The following is a 24289-nucleotide window of genomic DNA, read 5'->3' on the forward strand; positions in this document are numbered from 1 at the left end:
TCCCTCTAACAGAAAAGAGCTGTACTACTAGCGCATAATTGGCGAATGCTGTTGTTTAGCTGGAGTGTAGATTTGGAACCCTGCCATATTTACATCAGCTGGAGCCATACAGCTGGTGTGTGCAACTAGCGAGCCTGTGGGTTTCTTCAGAGGAATTACCATAGAAACCAGTTCTTTTCCATGTGCTGTGCCCTTGCCATTTAGCAAACTCCAATTACTGCCTTTTACCAGGGCTAGTCTTCTCCTCTAAATTGCCCATTGCTTTGGAGATATCGTCTAATCGTAGATTTTGGAGAGTGAGCTGTTTTGACTCGTCTCTTATGACCCATGAAGTGTTCTCTGCCCCCCATGAAGTCTTCCTTAGTGTAAATGTGAGACACACAGCACAGCATCCAAATTCCAAATGCATTTGATTTTAAATTACCTTTTAGAGTTATATGATATCTATTTTTAAGGGTTTATATCGGGCATATGCTTTTCTTTCTTTCCTTGCAGTTCATCACGTTGTATTACTCATACATAATCTCTATAACTCCTGGTATTTGACACTAATATCTTTCTACATGTCGTATTGTTTTGTTTGTATTTCCAGTTGCTTGATTGAGACCAAACAGTGAAATACACAGGCTGTTTCAATCAATTGTACCACACCACACTATTATTTTTAAAAATGTGCTTTCATGACTTGAATATGCATTTTCGAAAATATGGCACTCTCCATCACATTATATTTACAGCAGAAAAATGTGGATAGACTTCAGAACCCTGGCGCTTTAGACAGTGCTGAGCAGTTAAACTGGTTCTTGAAATGCTGTACTTACTACTACTACAATCCTATTACTACTACTACTACTACTACTGCAACAATCCTACTACTACTGCTGCTGCTACAATCCTACTACTACTAATGCTGCTGCTACTACTACTACTGCTGCTGCTGCTGCTATACTACTACTGCTGCAGTGCTGCTACAATCCTACTATTACTGCTACTGCAATCCTACTACTATTGCTACTACTACTACTACTGCTGCTGCTGCTACAATCCTACTACTACTACTACTACTATACTACTACTGCTGCTACAATCCAACTACTACTGCTACTACAATCCTACTACTATTGCTACTACTACTACTGCTGCTGCTACAATCCTACTACTACTGCTGCTAAAATCCTACTACTACTGCTACTGCAATCCTACTACTATTGCTACTACTACTACTACTGCTGCTGCTGCTACAATCCTACTACTACTACTACTACTATACTACTACTGCTGCTACAATCCAACTACTACTGCTACTACAATCCTACTACTATTGCTACTACTACTACTGCTGCTGCTACAATCCTACTACTACTGCTGCTAAAATCCTACTACTACTGCTACTACAATCCTACTACTATTGCTACTACTAAGACTACTGCTGCTGCTGCTGCTGCTGCTGAACAGCTACTCCCTCATATTTGGGGCTATTATATCCTTTGGTGTTGAGTGGTATGAGCGCCCAGGAGACTTGGCAGATGGAGGCTGAGCATTACCTCATGGGGAGAGTCACGCTGCTCTCAGGGAGGTCAGCGCTGAAATGTCAGAGGTCACATGTAACGCCTACAGCTCCACTGGGCACTCACAGAGAGAGCAAAATGGAGAAGATTTCTGGAGTCTGAGTTTTTTTAGCCTCAGTGGTGGATTACTGGAGTAATTCTGAATGCCCTTAGACACATAGAAAGGGACATCCTTATATCCTTGGCAATAACAGTCTGACATCTGAGGATGTGGCTTAACAATATTGTGGGAGCTTCCACTTGGGCGTGTGAGTGTATGTTTGTGCCTTGTGGCTTGCCTCAGCTTGCTCCGTCCCTTCTCACAATCTCTGCAATCTACCATTTCTCCGCTGCTCTTCACAAGCCAGACGGAAATAGCCACAGGTCAGCGCTGGGGCCATACGGCACCGTGAACCGCAGCAGTTCCACAAGTTCGCGGGTTCAGCTACCCCCCCCCCCCCTCCGCCCCCCCCCCCCCCCCCTGCAATTGCAGAAGTGGCTTCCCTTTGTGCCTGGGTGCTCCTTGAGAATTACGCCGTTTCCATTCTTCTTGTCATCGGCCTCCCAAGACAAGCAGAAGCAGCCGACCAATTACCAGACCCTCGGCTCAGCATATACATATGGATGTTTCATTCCCCCCCCCCACCCCCCCCCCCCCCCTGCGTGCTCGACCGTCGATTGGCTCCCGCCGCCGCTGATGTCAGGCGACGTCAGTCTCTCTCCTCTCCTCTGCTGTTCCGGCGGCCGGCTGAAGGCAGCGGGAGGCCAGGGCCCTCATGGGGAGCAGGGTAATGGTCAGTGTGGTGAAGATTGCTAATACAATTACAGAAGCTTTAAAGAAAGGACTGGGGGCAGGGGGGCTGTTGTTGGGCACGGGGCGGGGAGTGGGAGTGGGGGGGGGGGTTGGGGGGGGGGTGGTGAGGGGAGGGGCAGGTACACCACTAATGGCTTTTTAAAAAGGTTACAGCATGTCGCCTCTCCTTCATAATGGGGCCCGGCTGTGCTGGAAATGCAATTTCCGGGCAGGATAATGCGGGAGCGTGAGGGGGGGGGGGGGGCCTGGTGGAGGGTTCAGGGGGAGGGTTTTCGCGTCCAGCGCGCCTGCGCTCGGCCGGCCGGCGGGGATGGAGGGCGGAACAATAGTGCGGCGGACGGACGCTGCGCCGAGCCGCTGACATTAATACTTAATGCCGCTTGTAGCTCGGCTCGGCCCCGATATGTATCTAAACACCCATTTCTGGAGCTTCCTGCCCTGGCTGATGTAGCGAAATATTGGGCGTCCACAAAGCCGCCGTGTATACTCCTGTCAGCCACCGGCTTCAAAAAGCCAGTGTCATTAAAGTTTCATGGATTTTTGAGAGCTATTGGTGCAATTACTAAATGCAAATAGCGGTGTTACAATGGAGAGGTTATTAGCAGAGTCAGACAGACCCATGTGTCTATTGAACAGAATGCTACTGCAGGTTGCATGAGCTGGCAACAGTGCATGCTGTGGAACAGCTTTCTACTGAACTAACAACCAGTAGGCAACCAATGTTATCATATACTGTACATGCAACTATACTATTATATTACTAGACTTCTAAAAGAGAGTCTAAGTTGACGGCCTTCAAGACTGAGCATGAGAAAAGACATGTTTGGACTACTAATGTACTGTACATGACAGGCGTAAGCTTGTCATTGGTTGAGAGAAATGGAAGAACGAATGGTGTAGAATAGAATCTGTGGGTGGAACCGTTACTGAGGCTTCCATTTCCCAACATGGCAGATTAAAATCTTGTTGCTACACATTACAATTGGATTGAATCTAGCATTGACCTTGCATTGACCTGTTAAGTTCAGTTCAGTTGATCTTTCTTGTCACTTGAGGTGATGATGAGGGGTCTCTAGCTGGCTCTCAAAAGTCAATCTTTCAGTTTTCAGGTCTTGCTCGAATGTTCTACATGAGGTCTGTTTGGGTCATCCATGGTTTCTTTCCCCCTGGGGCGTCCAGCACAGCCCTGTTCTGGGTACTGACCAGCATACCACACAATTGCCAATTAATGTCAGTGAATAATAATTTGGTGATTTGTCAAAGGCTTTTCTATTCAGTTGTTCCATGACTAAGATGAGTAACAGATAACATGCAAGATGTTTTTCACCAACCTGACAAATCATAATATAGCCTACTGGTATATACTGGTAGGAAATCATATAAATTCATTTTTTTACAAGAAATTAAATGTGTTATGTTTGACCAAAGATATAATTTCAACATTTTTGACATTGTTTTTTAGAGTCACAGTGCGCAACAGCTGTGCAGATAATTGTAAATCACTTCTGACATTCATTTCCTTTGCCTGGCTCTGCTCCTTACACTTGTCTGTTTTTGTGTGGAACAACATGCCAAATGGCATCTTACTTATAAGGCTAATACTGCATTAAATTTACTGTCAGCAGCTATCTGAAGTTGCAAGTGTATGTGTGAAGAAAGTATTGGGCTGTACCATGGCAACGCACAGATAGAATTACACTTTGTATTTTTAAATTATGGCCAGGACAAGTTTCTTAGCAACCATAGACATATATTTGCCATCCTATTAGCATCCTATATGCATTCAGTCAATCTTTCATCTTTTCTTCTTTCCGTTTCCAATACCTCCCCCATGTGTCCTTTCTTCTATATGTATAGCATTTCATATGCACAGTATATGTGCAGCACTGAATCCATCTCCTTCATGACATTTACCCACCTGAAAGATATCACAATAGCCACACACGAATGCCCCCTTTATAAGGTTACAATTGTAAAAGAACATCTGCATAATCCTATAGAATCATGCCGCAGTAAGAGAGAGAGAGAGGGAAAGAGCGTGATATATATAGGATGTATAAAGAGAGAGGGATAGAGAGAGAGAGACAGAGAGAGAGAGAGACAGAGAGAGAGAGAGAGAGAGAGAGAGAGAGAGAGAGAGAGGGAGACAGAGAGAGAGAGAGAGAAGAGAGAGAAGAGAGAGTGCCTGCAATTTAGGTTCAGGAAAGGTTGTTGATATTTGAGCTCAGCAGCCAATCAAATTACACCCCCTGCTCCTGAAGCACTGCGTTGATTGGCTGGAATTGTTTATGGCTTGGCCCGAACAGCTATGTTTCTCCATAAACAGAGTCAGGGCTGTACATGAGCACCTGGGTGTGTCTGAGCGCAAACCCTAGACTCTATGTGGACGGCGACAGCAAGTCACTAAATCTGACAATAAAAAAAAGGGTGCACTGGATTTGAACTGTGGATGGTACCTTTAAGTGTGTGGAGTATCTGGAGTCTGGACCACTGAGAGTGTATTCCAGTGCTGTTCCTGATAGTGCCTGTGGTGCGTGATCATGGTAGCACAGCTCACTCAGTTCATTCCCCCCCTCTTGTCTGTGCCACTAAAATCATTTGATAGACAGAATGTCCTCATCTCCTCCTCCTTCTCCTCTCTCTCTCTCTCTCTCTCTCTCTCTTTCTCACCTCCCCCCGTCCCTCCCTCCTTTCCTCTCCTCCCTCCCTTCTGCCGACGATCATCACAGCCTCCGTGACCTCAGCCGCCTCTCCGAGAGGAACAGCCCGTCGGAGCCCGCTCATTCCCCACACCTGCTGTTCCGGGATCAGTGTTAAACAGCCACTGCCAGCGCTCGCCGATGATTAACAATCCAGCCCTCGCTGGCCCCGGACCAGCCGGAGCGGAGGCCCGCGTAATGCCGCCAATCCATCAGATAGTGAACTGTGAAGGGGAGACGGAGCACACAGGCGCAGCCTCCTTGGGATGACTGTCTGTGGCCAATAACAGGGAGGATGGAGGGAGGAGGCAGCCAAAACAAACAGACAAATAAAGATAAAGGAGAACGGGCACCTGCAGTCTGCCGTCTGGGGACCGTCCTCCTGCGTGTGTGTGTGTGTGTATGTGTGTGTGTGTGTGTGTTAGTGTGTGTGTGTGTGTGTGTGTGTGTGGTCCCAGTGCCCCATGGCGAGGCTGAGGGAGGGCAGGAGTAGCAGGAGTGGGAGGAGGCGGTGAGGGAGGTATAGACCCACGTCAGCTGCAGCTCTGGGCTTGGCACGCAGGACTGGGTGCATTGCTGTGGCGGCTGAGCCGGCTCTTGCAGGCCATGTGGGGTGCCACCGACGGCAGAGGCCACTGGTTCAGATCCCACTGAACAGACGCCGGGATAAAATGCCCACTTTCAGCTGTCTGCCTGACAGCCTGGTGTCACCACCCTGGTGGGTTCGGACGGTGCTGATTTTGGTTTGAGGGTGTTTGATTGGGTTTTATTTGGGCTAGGAGTGTTGCTTTGGAGTGTCCATCAAAATTAGACTGAGAGATTGGATCAGCCCATAGCTCTTGTGGCGAACGTCCTCCAAAGGGAGATTTAAACCGGCAACTCCCGGCTAAGCAGAGCCAGTTGGTGAATCAAACACAGCGGACCACCTCAGTGGAGAGATGAGCCATGACATTTTCCTCTCCACTAAGTCTGGAGGATTTTTCTTCACAGGTTTTCACAGCGTTATCTCCCTCGTCCTGATAAAAATGGATGCATATGCACACCTCTGTTAACCTCTCTAGCAGCAGCTGCATTGTGACAGCAACATTTCAAATTAAAATATTGCAAAGCAGTCTGCCACCCTTTAACTATTTCACATAACTTCAGAATTGGATTGAGAGTCCATCGGTCACACCCAGCTCTTCTCAATCTAAGGCTTCCTGACTATAATCCCAGAGAGACATGATTGAAGACACATTCTGCCAGTGTAATTTTAGGATTTCAGTTTATACTTACCAAACCTTGAGTTGATATGATGAAAAATAGTGCCTCCTTAGTTCTTTGAGCTGCTTCAGATAAAGTGTTCTATTAGAAACATGCGGATTGCAGGCTAACACAATCAGAGAGAATGAGATGCTTCGGGTTGCGAAACCAAAGTCGATAAACTTCATTAAAGCTGCAGAAGGCAAGAATAGAACCATCCTTGACCCCTGCTCTATCCACTCGCTTCTCAATTATGTTTACCGTGTGCAGCTTTTATATATGATTTCAAGTTCTAACCTTGCATTTTACAGCACACATACATAGAAACCTACTCAAGGTTAAACATTTTCAGTGGACCTTCTGTATAGGTCTAACCATTTTTTTTTTAATTAGATATTTCCTCCAAGTATCTTTCCGTCATTTCTCCTTTCTTTTATTAACCTGCCTGAGCCTACCCTGCAGGCTTTTCTTCGTGTCTCATAATACACACAGACACACACACACGCGAGGGCCTTGCCCACTTCATTGGGAATCAGCCGTGTGCTTCACCAAACACGGCGCTGCGGCTGCGTGATATTTGCCCATCTCACGAGTAGCTGTACTACGTGGCATTTACCCACCCGAGCGCCCCCCCCCCCACACACACCGCCCGACTCCTCATATGCTGCTGGAGAGGAGAGGATCTGAACAGGGCTACATGTCACAGTGACATACCAGCATGATTGGAATGGCTGAATGTGGGCCAGTGGATGGAGGCGAGGCAAAGGGATCTGTGCTGCTCACCCAGCACTGGAGAGGATTTGAAGGATCTCAGGTTATTGCCGATGCTGTGTCAGTATGTCAGTATTTTAATAAGACTAAGTAAGAAGATACTGCAATAAGGCCACACATGCTATTACAGAATTATTTATATTACAAAATATGTTGTGCATATTTATTTTCTTTTAGGTTTAATAATGCATGTCATCACAATACAATGTAATTAGAATGAGGATAAACTGTGTCTCAGTTCCACTTTGAGCAAGCTATACATTGTGCTGAATTATAATAAATAAAAAGGTTTAATTGTAGCAAAAGAAATACTTAAGGAGATGCATTCTAATATGCAGTGTGATATCAAATAAAATGTTATTAAAAATATTCAAAGTGCAAAGCAATTCCAAGTTGGCAAAGCTTGAAACTCTTGTATTTTGCGTGCAAGCAGGTATTTGTATCATTTGTTTGGAGCACACTCGTGGCAATCCTGCACCGAACAGTTTCGAAATGCCCGTTCCGTCGCTCTCTCTTAACCTTGACTTGAATAAGCTGCTAAAGGAACTTTCACAAAGAACCGCAGCCATGGTGACAGATCGTGTCAGTGTGTCAAAAGAGATTCTATCTGAGCAGCAGCTAGGCAACAGCTCCCCTGCCAGAGAAGCACACTCGCAAGCCCTCGGAGAGGCTTCTGATGCCCCCCTGTGGCAAGCAGGAACACCAGCCCAGTGGCTATCACCAATATCACACTGGACTGAACACATGCAGAGAAACACTGACAAAGTACTTGGTGTTTAACTCTGGCTAGAATATAATAACACACCGTTATTAAAATCTTAATAAGAAGAACTCTTATTAGAGAACTCTGTGTAGTTGGCAGCCCAACCATTAATTCCTCTTTGAATGAAAAAAAGAGCCCCCTTTCTAATTAGACGTAACACAATGGCCACACAATGAGGACTATTTTAATACAATCATTTGCCCACATGAGGGCAGTGGATGCCTACAGCAGGAGTCCCTGGTTGGCGCAGACAGCATGAGGTCAGAGCACTGCATTAGCCTCAGCATGGCGCGAGAGAGAGAGAGAGAGAGAGAGAGAGAGAGAGAGAGAGAGAGAGAGAGAGAGAGAGAGGGGGGTATTACTGTGAGAAATCTGTTACATTTTCCTTACCGTAGACTTACAATGTGTCCTCTCCTGTTCTCCCTTCAAAGCCTGGGCTTGAGCTCTAAATTAAGACTGCTGTACAAATGCTGTCTTTATTGCAATATCCATTTATTGTTCTCATCAGACAATTCATTACAAAACAGAAGGTACTTCATTACAACATGAGAGAAAAGAGTGGAACCCTCTTAAAAAGCACCTTCCCAATTCCGTCCATGTGCCTCAGAAAAGTGTACCTATTACAGATCAGAATCAGTGATCCAGAAGTTTTTAAGAAATGTAGACTAACACATCCGTAAACACCATTCAACTCAAAGATGCTCACATCATGACTGTCTTATACATTGTATCAACAACTAACCAACTGTTCCTACTTTTGTGCCATTTTTTTCTTCCTCGTCACACCAAGTGTCATAAAAGATGTGCTTAGTACTCCAGCCCCTCCCATTTAGGCTCCACTTTGAAACTGACCTTGGACCAGTGCTCAAGGACAAAGTCCTCCTACCATTTTACTGTACTGTACAAACCCTCTGTAGGCATTAGGGCTCTGCTCCTCCGTGACTGTCCCTTTAAGACAGCTGAGAGGAGAGCTACATATTCAGGCCCCTGCGAAAGCTGCTAATGAAATGGGCTCTGGAGGCTCGGCGGACGGTTAGACCGTGATAAACTCATTAGCGGACGGGGCTAACTTTGGGCAGACGCGGGTCCCCGTGCAGATGGCCGCAACGCTGACTCACATTTTATGAATTAGTTTTTTTTCGGGCGCTGACTACAAATTGGTCCCGGTGGTAATGGCTGTTGGGCTCCTCGAAGCAAGACTAAGTCGTTTCTGTACACAAAACGGGGGTTTGATAGACTGGGATCCCACAGACAGCAAACAGAGGTCACGGTTAGAGCTGCCTGTGTGCGCCCAGGTTGTGAAGTCCCAGAATTCTCGTGTTTCATTTCACGTTTCACAATCTAACTACAGGGCCTACTTGAGGCAGAATCCTACAAATAGCCTACTGAAAATTCTGTACGGTTTCAAGTCAAACCAAAACAAATCCAAGCTGAAGTTTAAAAAAAGAAACTGCACCCATGTTTGACAGGTCAGATCACACGGCTTGAAAGCACTGTCTCATTGGCCCGTTGCTAATTACATGCTCTGGGGACGTGTCTCGTCGGCAAGCGTGTCTTGCCTTTAGGCCCGAAACAGCTGATCTAACAGCACGTCTCTGAGCTCGAGTGTCTCCTGAAATGGCTTAATCCGTTTGATGTGGTTGTACAGCGCCGCTGCGTCGCCACAGTGGTTTGCCACAACAGTGGAACCGTGTGTCTTCATGCTTGTTTCTCACAGATAAGGTGAGAGTGTGTTGTGGCAACCCACCGCAGAGCCTGTGGCTTCACAATGACAAGGCCTCCGATTCGGGGCGCTCGCTGACAGCATCGGACATTATTTCCGGCTAAAAAAGAAAACCGAAACTGGATGGATCCTCCATAGACATCAAAGGCTCGCCCCATTTTTGGGATGTCAAACTTAATCATGCGACTTGCCATGTCTGCATAGTGGGGAGAAATGGATGAGCATACTTTGCCTCTGGCCTTCAGCATCTGGTCCAATTCAGAGACACTGGTTCTCCATCACATCCGTGGCACAGCCATACAACCCACATCTCACTAATCCCATCACAGATGCAGGGACTGAGAGTGCATGGGGGTGCCTGTGTGTTCAAAAATAAAACCACATTTCCCATACAAAAACAGAAAGAGCTATTTACAAAAGAAATATGTATACAAATAGGTTCCAGTGTAAGAAAGTGAAAAAAGAGGTGTGTGTGTGTGGGAGTGTGTGGGTGCAGGGGATGTGGGCTGGAGGCTCAGAGAAAGAAATGTGTATGAGGATGAGTTTGTGTGTGTGTGTGTGTGTGTGTGTGTATGTGTGTGTTCATGTTCATGTGACATGGTTCTTATGCTCCTCTGATGCGCTAGTGAGTGTACTGGTGTTGATCCAGCAGAGGGGGCAACCTTACATGGCACAGTGACAGTTGAGAATAGAAAAAAAAAACGCCGACCATGTCAGGAGAAGAGACAGAGCAAGCTCGAGGGCAAACTCTAAAGGTGGGATGGGTGTGGTGTGATTAGAGAGACTGTGCAAAATTAAGACCCGCAAAACTGTCACACCAGGTGAAGGACACAGACGCGTGGACACCATCTTTACATGATCTATCTACAGAAAACAAAAAGTCAAAGCCATGAATAACCTCAGCCGAGAGAAATAAATCGAGTTAACATGTACACAATCGAAGCTGTGGTAAAAAAACCGGGGAATGCGGCTTTAAGGTGAGATTTCCTGCCAAGTCCGGTCCATGCCAGCATCCACCGGTTTCCTCCACAGTGGTCCTGTGCAGGTGGCCCCAGTCCTGTAGCATCAACAGGAGGATATAGTGGTGACCAAGGCGCCCCTGCCCGACAGGAAGTCCTTTAATACCGAACAGATGTAGGCTTACCCTAACCACTGAGAACAGTACACAGCCCGACGTGGCTTGTCATCTGCTAGCTGTGCTTGTGCGTGCTCTGGAACACACTGACAGCGTGTTGTAGCATTTCCCTCGGGGGGGGGGGGGGGGGGGGGGGGGGGCTCTACAGTGCGTGTATGTGTATGTGTGTGTGTGTGTGTCTGTGTGTGTGTGTGTGTGTGTGTGTGTTTTTCTCTCCTTCGTTTGTTTATGTATCGTTCTCCTGAGAAGAAGTGTGAAGGCTCTTTGATCTTTGTAAACGGAGTGAGAGGAGAGGAGACTTTGTGGGGCTGACGAGACATCTGAGCGGGAACGTTCTGTTTTTCTTTTTCTGTGGAGATGGAGGTGGTGGTGGTGGTGGTGATGGTGGGGGTGGGGGTGTGGGTGGTGAACGGCTGCTGGATGTGGTGAACGCTCTTGTGCTACACCGACTACACCAACAGCCGGCACAGACAGTGAAGACAGTCCAGACTGCCGAGACACTCCGCGATGCTGCTGCCTTGAGCGGCTGCGCCTCAGAGAACAGCTCCGGCTGACTGGGAGGAGATGTACAGCACGGTTCTCCAGTATGTCTGAACACAGGCCACAAGTCGAGGCTTCTCCGGCTGTCGAGTGTGTGAACTGTGTGCGACATTACACTTCGTGACCTCATGAACGCTGAGACAGGAAATGTCCAGTGCGAGTGTCCATCAGAGACCGTTGGGTGTGGATCTGTTGACTCTGTTGAGGAATGCTTGGACACGCGAGGTGATGAGAAGAAGGAACATCACCTGTGTGTTTACAGCTGTAGTGGAGAGCGGTATAGAACAGTTTGTTTCCCAGGAGAGGAGTGCATTTCTAAAGCAAGTGAACACCCCAGTATGGGGGATCCTTTTTCGCTTTGCTGGCACATTTTTTGTTGTTGTTTTTTTTTCAAAATTGGACACCATAAAGATAACTCAATACTCTGTACAACAACTGATATCAAAAGACAAAACAAACAAACAAAAAAAACAAACCTCTCAAAATAAATAACAAACACCTGACACTGTACTGAGAGTTGCAGTTCTTTTTTTTTTTTTTTTAAGTTGTTGAGTCCCTCTTCACGGGACTCATCGGTTCCCCAGGGGTTTAGGATCGGGAATAAAAGACATCGCAAAAGTCGGGGAAATCTGAGGAAAGTTTCATCGGAGTCGGTTGCTTGGCTGGTCGTTTGGGGAGGGGAGAGTGGGGAAGGCAGAGTGATCTGAGTATGGCGGGGGGAGGCGTAGTATGTAGCATGATGGAGGTGGCGGTGGCGGTGGTCTAGACCTGCGTGGAGTAGGAGCGGTAGAGGGTGGCGTAGCGTCCAGGGCCCGGGTGGGCGGCGCAGTGGTGCGGCTGCTCGGCCGGCTGGTCTAGACTTCGCTGGAAATGGAGCGAGACGGTATGAGGACATCGGGGGTGGCGGGGAACCGATAGGGCTGATGGTCATGTGATCTCAGTGAATGGTGATCCCCGTGGAGTCTGCTGGGGAGAGCCAGAGAGAGAGAGAGAGAGAGAGAGAGGAAGAGAGAGAGAGAGAGAGAGAGAAAGAGAGAGAGAGGAAAAAAGAAAGAGAGAGGGAATGGAAGAAAGAGTGAGAGAGAGATAGATCGAAAGACAGCCAGAGTATAAAGGAGAGGACAGACAGATAGACAGACAGACAGACAGAGGTGGGGGTTATAGTACATGAAAACGAAAGCAAAACGGGTTTGGGGGCGGTGGACGACACTTTCCACACGGAAAAACAAAAACAAGGATGGGGAGAGAGAGAGAGAGAGAGGGATAGAGAGAGAGACGACGGATGACAGCTGACATGAAAAGAGGGCCACGCCATTGTGAGGGATGAGACTGCCTGGCTGTGGCAGGAGGCTCAGGATTTAATCGAATATTAACAAGGCCTGGGTGCACCCAGGTCCCAGCGGCTGTAAATTTAGGCCGGGGAGGTGCTGACTCAACTCCTCCTGCCAAATTGCTTTCCTAGTAATGCAGGCTGGGTGGGGGTGGGTGGGGTTGGGGGTGGGGGTTGTGAATGGGGAGGGGGGGGGGGTAGAGGAGGACCAACAGCAGACTCATGCCGTGCTGAAGAGGATCAACACTGCATCTCCGTCTCCCAGACCTCCCACACATAGGGATCCTCTTCTGGTCTGCGCTAGTCTTCTCTTATGCAGTGCTCGTCCGGGTCGCAAAGCCTTCTTATAGAGCCGGCGGAGGGATATGAAGAAGGCCTCAGCACTGCATAGAGTGGAGTTTACTCTGTCTCTGCCTCTGCTTCCTGCAGCTATAGGGTGCATGCTGCTCTTTTTGTCCGTGTCACTGGGTGGGGTGAGTCGGTCGGTGTGGGGTTTTTAGTAAGGTGGAGAACACAGAGACAGATGCAGATAGGAGGAGAGTCATTGTGGAACTGCTGGGGTGGGACATAGAGAAGGCTGGTTGGTGCATGGGTGGGGTTGGGAGGGGTGGGTGGTTGGGTACAGTAGGTGGTCAAGTGGGTGATCAGACAGTTTGTGGGCATGCGTGAAGGCAGAGCAAAGAGTAGAGGGGTGGGGGGTTTGTGGGGTGCTCTCTGGGGGAGGGGTCAGCCGGGACGGACAGAAGGGGGACAACGGGGGGGCTCGGCTACTGGTAGGCCCAACCCCCCCTCTGTGACACGCAGGCCGGCCGCTCACCCGCCCCCGCCCCTTACCTGAGAACCACTTAACTTTTCGAGTGGACTGTCCACGCAGGGCAGCGAGACCATGGGCACGCCCAGCACGGACTCGGGCCGCTGGGGTCGCGCCGCGGGAGGCGGCGGCTGCGCCTGCTGGAAGTTGTTGATCACGCACGTCACCTGGGGGGGGGAGACACCGGGGGGAAGAGAGAGACAAGACGGGAGCAGTTTTTGGGGCGAAAAACAAAAAAACAGACAAAAACAAAGACAAATAACAAACCTGCTTAGCTTAACATCCCCCCCCCAAGGGGGTGGCTGTCAGTCAAAAGTACATTTTTGTGTGATAGGCTCTTGAAAAACACTAAACTGGCAAAACAAACGTTAATTAAAAGCAAGAGAACATATATCCAGGCATATAGTCAGTTGCGATCCATCAGTGCCCAGACACTGGTCTGTTTATGCCTTTGCCTGGAGAGTGCTTAAATGCGCCATAATCTCTTTATATTTAGTCACCCACAGAAGGGATGTGAATCTGCATGCCAGTTTGAGATGATGGTATTTGAACAACGGCTAAAGAATCCAGCAGACATCTAGAATACTAGATTAAATGTGACTTTGCCTTAAACTTATAATGAGATATGATGAAATCTCACGAAAAAAAAAGCCCTTCTGTGAATGAATGCATATGCACAGTCGCCGCAAATCCCTATCAACAGAGACATAATCCAAAGTGTGTGGACTCCCCACTAACTTCCACTTAAGTCTTCACCACAGTCTGCCCAAAACCCCTCTCTGCTCTGCTGCGCTGTTGTTCTGCAGACAGCAGCGGCGGCGGTCTCCTCACCAGGAAGATGGCGATGGCGGCGCCGGTGAAGAAGCCGGCCAGCACGTCTGACCAGTGGTTGCGGTACTCGGCCACGCGCACCACCCCCACCAGCATGGCCAGGCACAGCAGCGTCAGGCTGACCGTGGGCTTGGCCAGGCGCGTGCCTTTCGTCCGAGACACCAGCGTCACGTACATCTGAGGAGAGGAGAGGCCCAGTGAGGGAACACATGCATGGCTTTGATATCTACCAACACATTACCATGCATATACTGTGCATGAGTAAGCATGCTGAAATCTGTACACATGAATTAATTCATATATAATCGACATATACATTCATTGTAGACCATATTAGTGATGGCTCTTATGCTTTTTAGCTATTGCTTTAATTTATTTTACTTACATGAAAAACACTACAATAATATAATACTGTACAATACATGCAATAACAGAATTTAATTTCAGAGAGGCTCTGTGAGAAAGGGGTTCATACATTTTTACGGAGAGCCATCTCATGAGAGCACCTTAAACAAGCCTCAATGTGAGGACATAACCCTGTGTCCTGGTTTGACACGGGGTCAGTAGCGGGGATTAAATGGCTAACCGCTCTGTAAAAAGCAACTGCTTATCACTGTCTATGGTTGACCTTCATATGACAGCGCTGGTCCTCCTGTGTCCTTAAATGATTAATGTCCCCTTATACTCGTGTGTGTGTGTGTGTGAGTGTGTGTGTGTGTGTGTGTGTGTGTGTGAGAGAGTGTGTGTGTGTAAAGTCCTCTGTAGGAATGATAAATGTTCCTCTCTCCTCTCAATATGTGGTCAACGACTTCAAGTATTTACTGAGCGTGTGTGTGCCTGATACAAAGACACAGAGAGAAAGTAATGCCTACATCCTCCCTCTACCAATGTATGTGCCCACTCGCTTTCATAAGTGTGGGTGTTTGCATGTTCACATTAGATTAGATTAAACTTTATTGTCATTGTGCAGAGTACAAGTACAGAGACAAATAAATGCAATTTGCATCCATCTAATCAGTGCAAAAAGCAGAAAAATGCAATGTGATACACAAAATATAGACATGTGGTGCAGTATAAACAGTATAAGACATATAGTGCAGTGTAGACAGTAGTATACAGTAGTATGCAGTATTCAGTTACAGTATGTTACTACAACTGTACAGTTACAGTTCCATGTGTGTGTGTTTGTGTAACTGACTGTGTGACGTGTGGTACAGTTACGGTTCCATGTGTGTGTGTTTGTGTAACTGACTGTGTGACGTGTGGTACAGTTACGGTTCCATGTGTGTGTGTTTGTGTAACTGACTGTGTGACGTGTGGTACAGGTACAGTTCCATGTGTGTGTGTTTGTGTAACTGACTGTAACATGCGCTCTGTAACCGTAACTGACTGTGTGATGTGTGGTTCCATGTGTGTGTGTGTGTGTGTGTGTGGTTCCATGTGTGTGTGTGTGTGTGTGGTTCCATGTGTGTGTGTGTGTGTGTGTGTGTGTGTAACTGAGTGTGTGTGTGTGTGTAACTGAGTGTGTGTGTCGTGTGCTCACCACCGTGTAGACTGCGGAGTAGACGCTGAGGGCGGCGTCTTTGGAGGGGAAGGACTTGCGCGCGGACGCCACCACCAGAGGGTTGCCCGTGCAGGCGCGGCGCTCCGTGATGTACTGCATGGCCGACTGGCAGCCCAGCGCCGTGTAGTTGGGCCGGCACGCCGTCAGGAAGTGCGGCGTCTGGTTGCCCGTCACCACCTGGCCGGCGTTCGCAAAGATGCTGGTGGTGAAGAGGCCGAACGAGTAGACGCCTGAGAGAGGAGGAAAGGGGGGAGAGAGAGAGAGAGAGAGAGAGAGAGAGAGAGAGAGAGAGAGAGAGAGAGAGCAGGAGAGAGAGAGGGAGAGGGGCAGCAAGGGACAGAGAAATAGTCAATAGTTTGTTAATCTTGGATGAATATCTATGTTTGCCATATAATAAATGTACTCCAAGCTTTCGCCATGCATTTAAATGTTCTGCATTTCTCCATATGTTTAAATGCTCTGCTTTGGTAATGCACAAATATTTGCCATGCTAATAAAGCTCGGACAAAGAGACAGAGAGAAGGAGAGAAAGTGAGACAGAAAGGGAGAGGGGCAGAATGAGTGAGAGAGAGAGAGAAAGACAGAGATAGACAGAGGGAGACAGATGACACATTTCTTAAAATCAATTTTGACTGAAGTGAAATGATATTCAGTTAAGGGAACATCATGGTTAAATTGCTTTAAACAATGAATGATCACAATACTGTCGTGATGTGACACACTAAAAGCCTGACAATTTCTTTCATTTCTTTCTTTTGAGGATCAAGAGTTTGCACTTTGCACCTTCAATTTTATCTGAGTAATCGATGTGACAGGATCCGTTTCATTCTGGTATTACAGTAGGTATTAATTCATTCTGGTATTGAAATTGAATGTACTGTATATAACAGCTTAGATGTGTGCCTGTGTGTGTGTGTGTGCTTATACAAGCATGTTGAAATCTTTGGAAATCATTGCACACTTCTGTGTGCGCATGTCCCAGCAGTTGCACCTACCAAGAAAGCGTATGATGCGTCTGAAGAGGGGGTTGAAGTAGCAGCAGTCTGCGGTGACGATAGTCTTCTCCTGGGTCCCCTCCGCCTTCAGGAAGAACACCATCAGCTCCCCCATCAGGATCTGAGGCACAGAGACACACGAGGCCACGTGCTGGCTTTTAAAGGTGCTGTATCAAGGGGTTAGTGCCATCTAGTGGCGAAGTCATAGACTGCAACCAACTGAACGCCCTTGTCTTTCCAAAACATATAGGAGAATCTACGGTGGCCATCTGGGGCCATAAAATTGCTAAAGGCCCTCTCTGGTGCTAATGCTAATATAATGTAGTGTGTAATGTAGCCTCTAGAAACATGGCAGGGCAACATGGTGGATTATGTGAAAAAGAGTATGCTCTCTTTGTCGATAAGAGGGATTCCTTCTAAGCTGATGAAAACACAATGATTCACAGTTACAGGTGATTATAGACCAATGAAACCATTCTACATACTACATACCATTTGTGCTGGTATGTCCCCCTAACTCCAATATACATTTATCCACCCAAGCCATCCACATAAGCTTTTCGTCTTCCCAGGTCTGTCCATTCAACCATGATGCCAAACACACTCTCAAGAGATGCTGCAGTTGATGGGTGAATGCTGTACCTCTGTAAGGTTGGCTGCTCAGGGATACTGACATGTACAACGGGGAAAGGACACGAAGACTTATATTTTTAGGAACAGCACACGGTCCAGTCCTGAAAACACGTCAATGCACTTCACGTTCTAGCATGTCACCGGAAGGGGAACAGAGAACATGTCCCCTTCTTTGATATGTGCGGAGATTGATTCTCCTCTAATTCACTCAAATGAAACATGCTGTGCTGTTCTGTTTTCTTTGCCTTGCGGAACACTCAGTTCCCATTGCAACATTGCAATGATCCGTTTTCAACAGTCTATATTCATAACCTATTTTTCTCCACCACTGCGGGCCATCTCCATTTGTACCCACATTCATTAAGTGAAGTGCCAAGTTCAAATTTGATTTCTTCGACTATTCCTAGTGGTCCGGACCGTTCCCGTACAGAGCATGAACCGCACTCCATGAAGAGAGGAATTATGTAAACGCACAGTGCAGTGATTGAGGTGGACTGTGTAATTTCACACGGAAACTTTACATAGAAACGCATGAGGAGGTGAACAGAAGACTGCTGCATTAACTCAGCAGGGTTGGTGATGTGAAAGAGAGAGAGAGAGAGAGAAAGAGAGAAAGAGAGAGAGAGAGAGAGAGAGAGACAGACAGAGAGAGAGAAAGCGAGAGAAAGAGTAAGGAGGTGAGACTGATGCAAAATTAAGTAAGCCCATGAGCAATGGGTTAGACTTGACTGCGAAGTGGAGGAGACGTGCTCACACTATCGCCTTCTGATAAATCCATGTTTTTAACTGGGTGCTGAATCCCACGTAAAACATAAATGAACGAAAGAAGCTAAGGACAGCACTCTTCAGATTTTCTTTGTTTATTCTCCTATGAATGTTTCGCCATTACCTGCTGAAGAAGAGCTCTGCCCGAAACGTTCGTAGGCGAATAACCTTAGACTTGACTGCCACAGACAGTGTCTCATATAAGGTGCATTTCAGTTTTCCTCACACCACACCTTTCCTCAGTTGCATCATTCATGGGCAACGGATGCTCCCATACGCCACATGAGTGAGACGTTTCAGGCCCAGAGGCTGGTGCACCGTTTCATGCAAGCAGACCCTGGACGAGCGGAGGGAATCACAAAAGCCGCTGGCAGGCAACAAGGCAAAGGCAGGAGAGCACAAAACCACAGCCTAGTCTGGGCTCAGTGGAGCACCACACCTGCAGCTGCAAACTCCCCGAGCTGCCCTCTCCAGGACCCCTTTAAAGCGGTCGGCAAATCCACACTGACTGCCTGGCCATCGACCAGTGTGTGTGTGTGTGTGTGTAAGTGTGCATGTGTGTATGTAAGTATGTGTGTCCGTGTGTGTGTTAGGAGTGCAAAGTACAGTGTGTGTGTGTGTGTGTGTGTGTGTGTGTGTGTGTGTGTGTGTGAGAGAGGGGGGTGGGGGGCACGCAGGGGAGAGCTTCTACCCGACGCCCGGGCCAAGAATAGCCCGCTGACCGATTACGCTCCCTCCGTCTGTGACATCAGCGCTCGTGTGGAGGCGAAGACGAGAGGAGACGGGAGGAGACAGCGTGTCCTGCTCCTCACCCACGTCTGGCGGCGCATCACTGAATGAGTCTGACAGCCGAGGGGTGCTCTGGATTATGTGTGTGTGTGCGTGTGCGCGCGTGTGTGTGTGTAAGTGTGCATGTGTGTATGTAAGTATGTGTGTCCGTGTCTGTGTTATGAGTGCAAAGTACAGTGTGTGTGTGTGTGTGACTGTGTGTGTGTGTGTGTGTGTGTGTGTGTGTGGAGAGTGAGAGAATGGAGAGTGACAAAGACAGAGTGCGAGGGTGAGAGTGTGTTTATGAAGACAGGAAACACACTCACAGAGAGACAGAGAAAAAATGAGAGGAGGAGAGTTTGTGTTGGTGTAAGTGTGTGTTTGTTTGTGTGTGTGTGTGTGTGTGTGTGTGTGTGTGTGTGTTGTGACTGTGACTAATGCTAATGTGTGCGGCACACCCTTAATCAACTCTTGCTGGGACAGACTGGTAATTACCGCTTTGGCTGCACTCTCTCCTCGAGCCAGAAGGGGAGAAAGTTTCCCAGTCACACAGCTGAGGGTGTTCATTCCCGAGCAGCGCGCGGTGACGGCTCATTTGATCTGGGATGGATTTGGGCGCAATTACGGCAATTCTCTTCCAGCGGATAGACCAAACCGTGCCACCGCAGTTCCACTATTGTCTGACGATGAGGCTGGGGGGACACACAGAATGGGGGTCCCTCGCAAAACGATCACTTAGGTTTATGGGTTCCGCACAAACTTTGGTTAGTGTAAATGGCGATAAGCCGGGCCATTAATCCCCACTGCATACACATGTCTTAGGGGCTGTTTCTAGTGTTTTGGAAGCTCATCGTTTTTCAGTGTTTCGCTGAAGGAGATTCTCTCAGCGCATTTACAACTGAAAACACAATCTCAGGCTTTACATTTGTGCTGAATTAATGACCAGCCGAGGGGGCAAGGGGGAGGGGGGGGGGGTGTTTTGTGTACATTTTGCTGCTCTTACGGGTACATATAAACATATAATTACAAATAAGTTCAGCTCGGCTAGACTTGAAAGATGCGTGAGAGAGTTAGAGAGTAGGCAGCGGCTCAGAGAGCAGCTGAAGGAGAAAGAATGGAGCATGAGATGGGATTTGATTGTGAAGCTGATTCTGACAGACTCTCTGCACTGACAGAGATGGCACTGCACTGCACCGATAAACCCCAAAGATCCTGGGAGTAATAGGATGGGCAGTCAATGAAGCAGACATGGTGCATCGGGCCAGCACAATACACACACACACACACACAGACACGCTCCCTCTCTCTCACACACACACACACACACACTACACACTACACACACACACACACACACACACACACACACACTACAAACACACACTACAAACACACACACACACACACACACACACACACACACACACACACACACACACACACACACACACACACACACACACACACACACACACACACACGCACGTGTTTGTAGCCTACTGAGGCTGCTGGGATAGAGGATGTGGGTTGTGGTGAACTACATAAAGAAACTACCCCGCATCCATCCTGTGCATGGCCGCACACCCTGTAAATATCACCCCTAATTAATGCATTATCTTTCCGAAAGGTCAACAACATCATTATCACCACAGCAACAGCAACATGACACCCATCCCCCGGTAGCATGCGGTGACATCAATAGCAAATGCTATACACTTCACAGGCCCAGTATAGGGAGTTGTTCAGCTACGTGCCTTAGCCTCAGGTGCTGAGAGGGTATCTTTTGACCTGAATGTAAATATTGTGCTTCTCTTCTGAAGTGATTAAACTGTCCCCGCAGCTATACGTTTTTTTCCCCCCTTCACAACATAATGGAGAGAGCGGTGAGAACTAGCGGGACTGTGATTGTATAAGGGCACACTGCTGAGACGCCTGTCTCGTCTGTCTTGTGCTGTTGTCTGAACGTGTTGTTTTTATGAGCTGTGAGGGGCTCGTCTGACTGACTGCTAGACAGGCGTCTTGATGGAGGGATCTCCCACTCATCTCATCTTCCTGGCAGCCCGCTGTCAGCACGCCATGATGTTTGTGTTCGTGGACTTGATCGATGCCGCCGCGCTTCTCGGAGGAGGCGACGGGAGGAATAACTGCGGCTGCTGGCTGAGGCGGAGTGAGTGAGCGAGCGCACGCGCCTGTTTTCTCCCACAGAACAACAAACAGCCTGAGTGTTGTGAAGACACTATACTATACACTCCAGCATTGCCAAAGACCTCAAACTCCTATTTGTACACACAGCTTGGCAGCTACATCTATGGCAAGCTATTATAAACAACCTATTTACTCCAAGAAACACACTCTAAGAAACAAAGTAAACTATTTAGGCCTACTCTAGGAAATAAACAAACAACAACAAAAATGGTCGTTTGTCCTATAGTGGTAGCCTAGGTAGTGCTACAGTGCACTGGTATTGTGTGATGGTGTTTACTGGCCAGTGGGCAGAATCTCATTTCACAGGACAGGCGGTGTGTGTGTGTGTATAGCACACTAAAGGACGTGCGCACAAACAGAAGGTCAGCTTGGACCTTAGGCTCTCCTCCAGAGCATGAGTGCATTTTTCATGTCCCACCATCCCATGTTCCTTCCCTGGAGTTCCTCACTATAAAAGCATTCTTCTCCTCATGCCCTGCTCTTTCCTGTTTTGGCCGTTTGGAGCCAAAATGACGGGCAGATGGCAAGGCCACCCCAAGTGAAATCGAAATGGGCAGAAAACACACTACAGCGAACAGACTACCATTACAGAGGAAGGGATGGAGTGATGGAGCAGGATGGGGAGGAGGAGAAGCGGTCAAAGAGAGAGAGGGAGAGAGGAGAGGCGGATGAGATGTGGGTATGAGGCACGCACGGGCGCACACACACACACACACATGCCCAGTCTCTCCACAACACACACACACACACATGCCCAGTCTCTCCACAACACACACACACACACACACACACACACACACACACACACACACATGCACAAAGCACGGCATGTCTGCACTCTTCCACATGAATGTACAAGTCGTTGTGTGTTCATGTACGTTTCAGACATCATCTCCTATATGCACTATACCAGAAAGAGCCTGGGGCACTCTACCAAACAACTGTCCTCTCACATATGACACCATAGATCTCCCTCGGAGTCGGAGTTTAAGAATCACAACACCCCGAGGCCCCACCACCGACGAGCATTAGAACACACTAGCACTGCGATTCAGTGTGCCTGCAAAATACTGTCTCATTCTGCTTGAGTGCACCAGAGTGTACAGTATGTGTCTGAGTGTGAGTGTGTGTGTGTGTGTGTGTGTGTGTGTGTGTGTGTCTCTAAAGAAGGGGAAAATAGGCGAGATGGTGATTGATTTATTGCTGTTGATTGCACTCCGAGCTCTGTTCAGGATCTGAGTGTTCTGTGTGTGTTCGGGCAGCTGTGAAGGCTGGCCGGCTGGACATAACTCGCTCCTCATATGGAACGCAGCATTGCCAGGCTGACTGAGCACACCTCGGCAAATAGATCCGTTCCTTCAAAACCAGCCAGGTGAAGCGTCACCTATTGCCATGATTACCAGTTTGTCAGGTTCCATTGCCTTTCTTTTCTCTCATTCTTTTCATCTCTCTCTCTCTCTCTCTGTCTCTCGTGTTTTTTCACCCTTTCCTTTAAAAGCAGAATGCTGTCTCATCCCATCTCCCTCCGCGCCCCCTCCCTCTCCTCCTCTCTCGTCCTCTCTCGTCCTCTTTCGTCTCTCCCTCTGCGCCCCCTCCCTCTCGTCCTCGTCTCTCCCTCGGGCTCTCGGAGGAGGAGGTGGAGGAGGGCTGTGGTGGTCGGGGCCGTCCGGTGAGGAGCGGCGAGCTGACATATGCCGAAATGCCACTGAGCGCCCCCCTCCTACCCGCCCCCTGAAAGCCTGGCACTGCCATCTGCCTCTTTTGCCCAGGTGCCACGACTCGGCCCTCCAGGGCATTAGTGACGTGGCTGGGCAACGGCCACGAGGCCTCAGGGGCATTTACTCCCTCGAGTCCCCAACTCACTGGAGTGCCAGTTTGAAAACAATATATGTGGGAACCATTTTGATATACATTTGTTTGTGTATAAAAATGAATTCACTACAAACACAGGTAATGCATCTCTAAAATGTATATTCCCTAAATAAGAAAACAACATGCCTGTCTAACGAGTATAATAATGCTCCGTAACCATGGTGCAAATGATTATAGTAGTACAGCATTGGCTTTAGAGTGCTAATGGAGCATCATCATGTTTACTGTAATAGAATGTGTGGTTTTCGAAGAGGCTGAGAAATGAGTTTAAGCTTGACATGTCTGCTCGAGCCAGTCCACACAGATGTCCTCTGATCACAACAAAAGCGTCACATTAGGACCTGCAGACATTATCCCGTCTGTTCCCCCCCAAAATGGGCTCCCAAATCTCCCACACTCAGGTTCAGTGCAGACGCAGCGACTGCAGCCATCTCAAGCTAAATTTGAGGCTGGAAATGAGTATTTTTATCCACAGCATGTGTTCAATACAGTGAGGAAACTACACAGACACACACACACAGAGAGTAGAGAGAGATGGAGACACAGAGACAGTCAGAGAAAAAGAGAGAGCGACAGAGAGAGAGAGAGAGTAAAAAAGAAACGTTACCACATTTTAATAGCTGTTGCCTCCGTGCTGCTTTGCATGAGTGCTAACACATCCCGGGGTGCTGTCAGCCTTTGGACAGGAAGTGTTAATTAGGAGGCGAGATGTGAGAAGCGGGAGTGAAATAATGGCTGGAGCAGCGGCGGCTCAGGGGCCTGTCACGCGTTCTTTATGAGACTGTGCTCACCGTGCTCGTGAATAGAGCCGCGTGTGTGTGTTTACCATGCTGCTCGGGGGCCCCGTGTGTGTAAAAGCCCGCAAGGTTTTACAGTACGCAGAGGCAGAGCACAATCTGGGATGTGGCGCGCGTGCGGCGCAGCACAAACTCATTCCAGTCTTTTGAGGTTTGTCAGACTAATAACGTCACAGTGGAAGTCTGATAAAGCACCTGCTGAAGATGGAAATGGGAGGACTAGAAAGCGTGAAAAGCATTAATGAGTTGTGTATGTGTGCGTTTATGTGTGTGTGTGTATGTGTGTGTGTGTGTGTGTGTGTGTGTGTGTGTGTGTGTGTGTGTGTGTGTGTGTGTAGTATGTGTGTGTAATCTGTGCACATTAAATGTGTGTCTATGTATAGTATGTGCCCAAGGACAGTCTCTCCAAACGCAGCACAGGCTCTAGGCTATGAATTACACATTCATGGAAGAAATCACATGGAGACCAGAGTAAGGTGGCTGG

At 48.1% G+C, this 24289-nt stretch overlaps 1 protein-coding gene across 2 annotated transcripts in view; it reads right to left on the minus strand.

Annotated features, from left to right (window-relative positions):
* Window positions 1–11981: 11981 nt before the first annotated feature.
* Window positions 11982–24289, minus strand: part of plppr2a (phospholipid phosphatase related 2a) — a 32677-nt gene continuing 20369 nt past the window's right edge. Inside the window, exons 4-8 of one of the 2 annotated variants that reach the window (XM_062531139.1) lie at window positions 16766–16886; window positions 15750–16000; window positions 14207–14383; window positions 13415–13542; window positions 11982–12197 (exon numbers count right to left, since the gene is read on the minus strand). In XM_062531139.1, coding sequence (XP_062387123.1) covers window positions 12089–12197; window positions 13415–13542; window positions 14207–14383; window positions 15750–16000; window positions 16766–16886 — 786 coding nt within the window. In that variant the 3' untranslated portion in view covers window positions 11982–12088. Of the gene's footprint in view, window positions 12198–13398; window positions 13543–14206; window positions 14384–15749; window positions 16001–16765; window positions 16887–24289 lie in introns of both variants that reach the window. The other variant, XM_062531140.1, reaches the window with a different exon arrangement.

The sequence above is a fragment of the Sardina pilchardus genome, chromosome 3 (assembly GCF_963854185.1).
Source record: "Sardina pilchardus chromosome 3, fSarPil1.1, whole genome shotgun sequence".
In the NCBI taxonomy this organism is placed as follows: Eukaryota; Metazoa; Chordata; class Actinopteri; order Clupeiformes; family Clupeidae; genus Sardina; species Sardina pilchardus.